Source organism: Mercenaria mercenaria, chromosome 13 (assembly GCF_021730395.1).
Source record: "Mercenaria mercenaria strain notata chromosome 13, MADL_Memer_1, whole genome shotgun sequence".
NCBI lineage: Eukaryota > Metazoa > Mollusca > Bivalvia > Venerida > Veneridae > Mercenaria > Mercenaria mercenaria.
The window spans coordinates 54,334,660-54,343,159 of NC_069373.1; the positions used below are offsets into that span (position 1 = coordinate 54,334,660).

Below are 8,500 nucleotides of genomic sequence, written 5' to 3' on the forward strand. Positions count from 1 at the left end.
TCATGATCTACACTGGTCGCAAAGGCAGAATTAATCGTGTCCAGCATAATAAGTGTTAAAGCTGTTTAGTTTTAATACAGTCATTTTACTAGGCAATGAAATAGTGTATGTGACGTAATATTTTAACATGTATATTCATGTCTCAAAAGCGATGTGAGTAGATAATCATTCTGTACCTGTAAATTTGTTGTTGCTGTCAAAAATGAAGCGTCTTGCTGATACGTTTGTGCCTTCTGTGAAAGAAAAAATAGGTATATCTCTTTGAATTTTCATAAACATATATTTTCTTAGAAAGATGCGGTACTTTGAAGTACAAACATTATATTCTCATTTGCATTTACTTAAATTAATAAATTCAATGTGGAAAGACACAAATGTAATATTCTTTTATCATATGTAAGCTTTTCCTGCTGAAACATCAAAATTTCCTCTTTCTTTGCCTATTATAGACCAAGTAAATTCGGCTAACGTCTCTTATACTTAAAGCGACGTCAACGTCAAAGCTTTATTACACTACTGTACTATCAAATGTATGTAATGTCTTTATTTCACGACGTCAAACATGTGATAAAGAGCATTCTAATATGCTTGTCTCTGTTAAAGCATTCTTAGGGTAGAGAACTCCAATTGTTTTCCCATAGACTTCCATTATAACATTATGGCGTGTACGGCCCTCCATATATCGAAACATGTATATCCAATCACATTTTTTTCAAGAACTTCCTTAGTTCCACCAAAATATCGGACGAAAAACATATGAATAGTGATACTTTATTTATGTAATTTTCGTGCGAATGAGATGACCCCCTGTTTACATCGTTGTCATGGCGGGAGAAATTCATTTGATGAAACTTTTTTTCAATACACATAAAATGTAGCAAATTTTGTCAAAATGTATAATGAAATACTGTAAATGCAGTAAAAATATTCCAGTTTGAAAAAAATAATCACTTCTTGGGTTTGTTTACATGACTGACCAATCAGAACGCACAGATGCTACCTTATTCCCACGTATACACATACCTCATTCCCAGTAAGTTCCCTGTACGTTTTTGAATTGGTGGTCTCTGACCTCTTACGTTAGAATGACGCCACGTTAACGTGCGGTGACGTCAAAGATTGTTGCGACCAAGAAAGAGCGCTTCTGTATTTCATCTACTGTTTTAGATTAAGGGCATATTAGAATCGAAATAATTTATAGCAAAATCGTGTTTTAACGCTGATTATACTCTCGGGCGGTAATATGTCGTACAAATAATTTCACTCGGGCTGTGACCTCGTGAAATTATTACGCCCGACGTATAACCGCCCATCGTGCATAAATAGTGTTAAACACTCTTTTGCTATAAATTATTTCTTAAATAATATGAGTTAACAAAAACAATTACTGACGACAAATAAATATTATAATTAATCGGAATTTAGAAAGCTTTTGTTAATAGAAATGTAACACTGCATGATAAGTATTAACTTTATAAACAATTTCTCATGGTCGTGAAATTTCCAAAGCCTGCGATTTATTGAATAACTTGAAACCCGAAATATTTAACTATAGTATATACTTACCGACGGCAAGCAAGTAAATAAATGTTTTACTCATTGACGAAAGTGATAATCTTCAAAATCTTTTTCTCCCTTTTTTATGTTAGCGCAGCATACCTATATTGCACTATAGACCGGTCAATATCACAAACTACGGACCAGGAATTTATATAAGGAGTCTTGAAATGGAAAAACGTATTTTAATATTTTGTTTTATGTTACCTTTCTCTCTATTCCTGGTACTCCCTAGGCGCAAGCGGCAGCAAAATAATAGCAAGGAGTACTTGACTATTACTACAATAAATAGAGACATCTATGAAACATGTTTGCAATAATAAAATCAAAGTCTTTAAGATGTTTTTTTGTGAATGTTTATTTGCATCAGGTTTATAATTGCAACCAATGTTGTTATATTTTTTTTTTGGGGGGGGGGGGGGGGGGGGGGGGGGGTCATTGGGATCATGGAGGTCATACAAAATATGTTTACCAGAGTTCCTCTTAAGCCGGTGCTTGCCGTTATGAGGGGTGACACTAGCGCCACCACCAAAAAGTGGTGATAAGGAAAAGAGCTATCGACATTTTTTCCGTGGTGCAGCTATCCCCGGTTTCAAAATGTAAACACGAGTTATTTAAAAAATCGGAGAATGTAGTGCCGCGTAAGAACATTATTACTACAGGCTGACTGTAATTTCGTTAAGATATTATGTAAATAGTATTGCCAAGAGCTTTTCTCCTGATTCTGACGTTTGTAAATTTTGACATCTGTATGCATTCCAGCTAAAGTTCGATGTATAGACACACTATATGAACATTATCGCGCTTGCAAATGGTCTAAATATGTATGATACTTACACAGACATACATTAGTATTAATAAAATGTCCTGTAAATGAAATACACCAGCATTTTTCAAAAGTGGTGGCGCTTTCACATCAGTGATGGCGCTATACAGTAGTGGTGGCGCTGTGGTGGACGGTTAGCGTTAGAACGTCTGACAACAAATAAGTAGTGTTGTTCAGAACAAATAAGGTATACTTAAAGGGATTGTCATTTACCTTTTTTAAATCGAATGTCTTAAAGTTATTTTGAAGCATACGTGTCTATAATGATTGAACGACTAATTCTTTAATCAAATGATAAAACTTTTATATATTCAAGTATCATGCAGACACTGTTTATCCGTTTCAGATGGGAAGTCTCGAGCGAAAAGGGAAAAGTGGATCTCTTCTTAAAACTTAAAATAAAAACAATATCTTGCCAAGCCTTTATCTCCGAAGAGATTAATTTAAATTAACACAGTTATCTCACTGAAGACAAGTTCTACAAGAACACATACTCCTCCAAAATACCGTCATTGAGTTTCTGTCATTTCACGAAAATTCCAAATGTTGATGTTGCATGTATGTTGTTTCTAGATGTATTTCAAATTATTCAGTGTAGATGGATTTCAGCAGGTCAGATATTATAACGTCACATTTCTCAGGGTAAATGGCCATATGATATACTATGTGCCGGTTTTTTTTTTATTTCGGAAATGATTTTCTTTTCTGTGTGTTTTTTATTGATTGAAGATATGTTGTTTACATATGAGAAATAAAACTTTTGTTCAGACCTTAAACAAGATAGACGTGTAAGTTGGTAGCCACAATTGAACAGGAAACGCATACCATAGCCACAGCGCCACCACTACTGTATAGCGCCATCACTGATGCGATATAGCGCCACTACTTTTAAAAAATACTGGCATATTTCTTTTAACAGACATTTTATTACTGCTGATATTTGCCTGTGTAAGTATCATACATATTTAGACCATTTGCATGTGCGATAATGTTCTTATATTGTGTTTATGCATCAAATTACAGCTCGAATGCAGACACTTATCAAAATGTGCAATTGCTCCCCCCCCCCCCCCCCCCCCCCACCCCCTCAATATTTTGGAAAAGAGATATAACTTGCGGTCTAATATAACATTTACATAGCATCATATAATTCTTTTCAACCTGATTTCTGATTTGCATTTGGCCTTCCCTTGTATTCTGACTTGTCTCTTTCCCTAGTGTCAGTACTGAAATCTGTACGCGCCACGCCAAGGATCATGAAGGATTGTTTGATTACATTTTATAAAAATAATATATCATTGAGCGCAATCACTACAGTTCCGGTTTGAGCGTCGGCAAAATCTAAGTAGGCTTAACTATTAAGCCTGTAAACGTTATGTTTTTTTTTTCATTGTCCATTCAAGGGAAATGATATTTCCATAATTTTATATCACAATTAGAAAAATGCAGCGCTAATTGATTGTATGTCCAGGGCTTCAACAGAAGAATGTAAAAAAATGGCACACTTAATCAGAACAATACATAATATGACTGATTAAGAAAGTTCAGTGCCTAGTCGTATGTGTATCATCAGAATAACTCGATGATTGCTAAAACATAGAGGCTTGAGGGGGCCTATGGCCCATTTGGCCCTTGTACAAGGCTTTGAGGCTTTGTCATGAACAATGCTACGAGGATACCTTACCGCTACCCCCCCCCCCAACAAAGCGCCGGTCGAAAAGGTTTACCCCCCCCCCCCCCCCCCCCCCCCCAAAGTTAAACTCGCTCCTACGCCCATGTGACACTACATTTTTAAAGATATGTTAAGGAAATTACAGTCATCCTGTAGTAAAAGTCTTCTTACACAGCACTACATTCTCCGATTTTTGAAATAAGTTTTATCGATAAAAATATTAGACAGAATCTTAACATTTACAGTTTGAAAGTGGTGATAGCTGCACCACGGAAATGTCGATAGCTCTTTTCCTTATCACCACTTCTTGGTGGTGGCGCTAGTGTTTAGTAGCCGTGCTTTAGCCGGTGTTAAAATTGCGTCTACTGTCGCACAGTTCACTACCTCTCATGCCCAGATCACTAGTTCTTATCATGCAGTTTACCACCTCTAATGCACTTTTTACCACCTCTCATGGACAGCCATATTCAAATCGAATCTGCTATTATTTTCCTTGGTTGCGTTCCATGTATCTAAAAGATATTCCTACAGATTTTATAAGGCATTCTAACACGACCAGATATAAATTGTTTTCCTATTAATTAAACAAGGATGTCTGAAAATTGTATATTTTTATGCAACAATTCATTTTTCTGACGTCACAATAGTTACGTCATAGCGTCAAACGGATATTGCGGCGCGCTGGAAAAGAAACAAACAGCTGACAGGCAAATAGATCTATTTGATGGATGTTGTCGAGTATATATAACAATCCTTGATAAAGTGTTAGAATCGAAATAATATTTCTCAAACAATGATCTGCTATTGAATAGTCTACTAAAACGATTTTTCTCGTTTAGCCTATTAGGCCTATATCATTCGGGCTATGCCCACGTGATATGATTTCTTCGCATCTAAACTTCAAACAATGATTTGATTCAATGACAGATCACTGTTTGGGAAATGTTTTTATGAAACTAAGTATCTTAGGCATTGATGAATGAAAAATCACGGACTTAAAATTAGAATGGAAATGTCTGGGTAAAATTGTCAGTTGTTCCATAGATCTAGCTTTAAATAAATAGACATATATTTATTTAGATCATTCGTATATAGATGTGTGCAGAGAACATATAAAATCCATTAATCATATAGCAATAAGGTTCTCAAAGGAGAAACAAATTGTCTCTATAAAAATCAGACTTACCACGTAAGTTCATCGCTTTCTTACAAATCATTTAGATCTAATCAAATTCTTATCTTTCGGAATGATCATCAACAACTCTAACTGTCTGATAACGCGTTCTATAATTCAAAAGTTCAGTTGCTTTTAGCATACAAACACAAGTGTAAGCTTGAAATATAAGTACATGTACGTCAACTGAACGTTTCCGCTTTGTACTTATATAGTTCTTATCTCTTAAACTAGAATTAGGCTACCGAGGCGGCTAGATCTCTCACAGGCGACTTGGAGCCATAAAACTATTCATATTTACATTAGGGGGCGTCCGGGTAAATTCGGATGATTGATAACAGTTCGAGTTTGACAGGTTGTTGTGAAGGTAATTTTGATTCGCTGCTTAACAAACCCAAGCAGTAAGGAGATAGAATATCTACAGATGCGATATTTAATCATATGTAGGTTTGTAATCTGAAAATGTTGTCACACAATCGATTTCATTGGCCCTGCCCTCAGTCGGCATAACTCGGACGAGGTAGGAAAATTCGGACACATTGTAGGAATAATTCGGACAGAATAAAATACGTAGGAATAATTCGGACACTAATACTGTTTTTAAAAAGCAAAATTCAAACCTCTGAAAAGTGTAGATATTCATCAATATTTATATGCAGTCAAACCTGTCTATAAAGACCACCCTCGGGAGAGTCCTTATTAGCAAAAAAAATGTTATAATCTGGCTTCATTTAAAGGATATCCTGGAATATTCAACAAAACATACGTTCGCTTCGCTCGTAATAGCTACAAGTATTCTATTTCGTTCCATATGCTACACATTCAGTATGAAAGACAGTATTGTTTTAATTTGGCTTTTAGTCCAGCAAGGATGTTTTAGAACCTTCAATTACATACGTTTTGCTTTTCATGCAGTAATTATGTTGACCATTAACACTACTGTGTAAAAAATGGCATGTCAAAAATGTTGTATTTGTGCCTAACAGTCTACACCGTAATAAATTCTTACTGTGCAAAACTTGTTGTTTTACATATGCATTTCATTCATTTATGCATGTTAATTTGTATATGATACTGTTTACAGAAAGAGTAAAATAATGATTTACTAATGTGCACAAAATTTCCTTCCGAAATCGTAAAATTTATTCTATGTAAAGGAGAAACGAGTCTTAGCAAGATCTGCCAGCCCAAAGCTCCTCTAACTTTCTAATGGTCGTCCGCTTAGTGTTGAATCTGAACAGAAATACCAACAGCAGATTTTTTTATTCCCAGGGTGTCGAAGACCCTTGAGGGATACAATATCCGTCGTCCGTCCGTCTATCCGTCCTTCACAATAACTTTCGTTTTCAGCTCCTTTTACAGTTCTCATTCAATTCAAATAAAATCAACATCAAGTGGGCATGTCTCCATTTTCTAGAGAACGAATAACGTATCATTAGGTACTATCAATACCAAGTCTCATAGTAAGGGCACAGCTGAGTTAGATCACCCAAGGAAGAACGAATCTTGCTTATCACTTATGAACAACCTGAATATCTATATGTATAAAACAATTTCGGAAAAAGAGAACAGAAATATATTTTCTTTAAAAGCATGCTTTTTTACGTTTAAATTATGAAGTTCGTAAATAACAAACAGCTGTATCGTAATTGATCTACTCTTTGAAATACCCCCCCCCCCACCCCCACCCTGCTCCACCTCTTCCTGTACTGTAGGAGGTTTCTACAGATCAATAGAATTACCATTTGACCAATAAACTCCGTATAAGGGGTTTTCGTGAATTTCTTATTTTATTTTGCAAAATCCAGATAGGAGTTTTAAATCTTTCTACAGATCTCCAGGGATGATAAGATATTTTTTCAATTTTAAAGATATCCAGAATGATAACAATTCATTAGAGAATTATTTTTCATCGGACCGCCTCGAATGTAATTTTTTTCCCCAACTTATGTTTGAGTTTCCCCCTCAAAGTTCTGTTTACTTTTCAAATATGTATATATTTTATCCTCACATTCTCTATTGACAATAAATTGAAAAATTATAGAAATATTTTGAAAATCAAAGTTTTTCTGATTGTTTTTGCTAGGTTTAACGATACACCGACACAATTATAGGTATATTGGCGACTTTACAGCTTTTCACGGTGTACGAAGACCACAGATGTCCCTCCGGACATGATTTAAAGCAAGGGCGGGCACCTGGGTATAACCACCGACCTTCCGTAAGCAAACCGAGTGGCTTCTTCACATGAAAGTGCAATTACTAAATTTAGAGTTCTTCAGAATTATGAACAAATATATAATTATATACAACATCAATGGCATCGACTAATGTCTGGAGTGATATTAACAATATACCTTGCTACGTACAAGCAACATATGGCATATGCTTTTGACATCGATTTGCTGAACGAATATACAATTTGTAGTCTCGGGGTTATACTCGTATTAGGTTTTATAAACCAATGCATTATCTCTAATTCTGACCACCTTCTTCGCAGTCATAACATAGGAAGCGCACCTGTGCAAGACTGCCGGTGTGCATATTCATTTTGTTTTTTGTTTTGTTTTTGTTGGGTTTAACGTCGCACCGACACAATTATACGTCATATGGCGACTTTCCAGCTTTAATGGTGGAGGAAGACCCAAGGTGCCTTTCATCAAGGGTGGGCACCTTGGTAGAACTACAGACCTTCATTAAGCCAGCTGGAAGGCTTCCTCACATGAAGAATTCAACGCCCCGATTGAGGCTCGAACCCACATCGCTGAGGGGTGTGCATATTCAAGCTGTACATATTGCTTCGTCATTGAATGCGTTCAGAGGGTTTCAATTTGTCCTCAATGTACGCGAGAGAAAAGAATTAGTTCCTTGAAAAAAATAGTGTGGCAGTTTTGTTAGACGTTTGCCCTACACAAGAAAGATTTCATTACTTCAGCTTCGGCTTTTTCATGTTATAGAAGTTTTTTGTTTTGTTTTTGTTGGGTTTAACGTCGCACCGACACAGTTATAGGTCATATGGCGACATTCCAGCTTTGGTGGTGGAGGAAGACTCCAGGTGCCCCTCCGTGCATTATTTCATCACGGGCGGGCACCTGGGTAGAACCACCGACCTTCCGTAAGCCAGCTGGATGGCTTCCTCACTGTTATAGAAGTAGAAAATGCATTAAAGGGGTTATATTTTTAATTATTTCATTTCATCACAAGATAAACTGAAAGAAAATATTTTTCAGAAAAAAAAATCGCGTGATCTTAACTCATGGCCATGGAATAA

General features: G+C 36.0%; 1 protein-coding gene across 2 annotated transcripts in view; it reads right to left on the reverse strand.

The window, feature by feature from the left end:
• LOC123530232 (coadhesin-like) overlaps window positions 1–5,405 on the reverse strand; it is a 29,865-nt gene extending 24,460 nt beyond the window's left edge. For both annotated transcript variants that reach the window (XM_053521875.1, XM_053521876.1), the window contains exons 1-3: window positions 5,242–5,405; window positions 1,765–1,836; window positions 177–233 (exon numbers count right to left, since the gene is read on the reverse strand). In XM_053521875.1, coding sequence (XP_053377850.1) covers window positions 177–233; window positions 1,765–1,836; window positions 5,242–5,272 — 160 coding nt within the window. In that variant the 5' untranslated portion in view covers window positions 5,273–5,405. The remainder of the gene's footprint in view (window positions 1–176; window positions 234–1,764; window positions 1,837–5,241) is intronic.
• Between the last annotated feature and the right edge of the window lie 3,095 nt (window positions 5,406–8,500).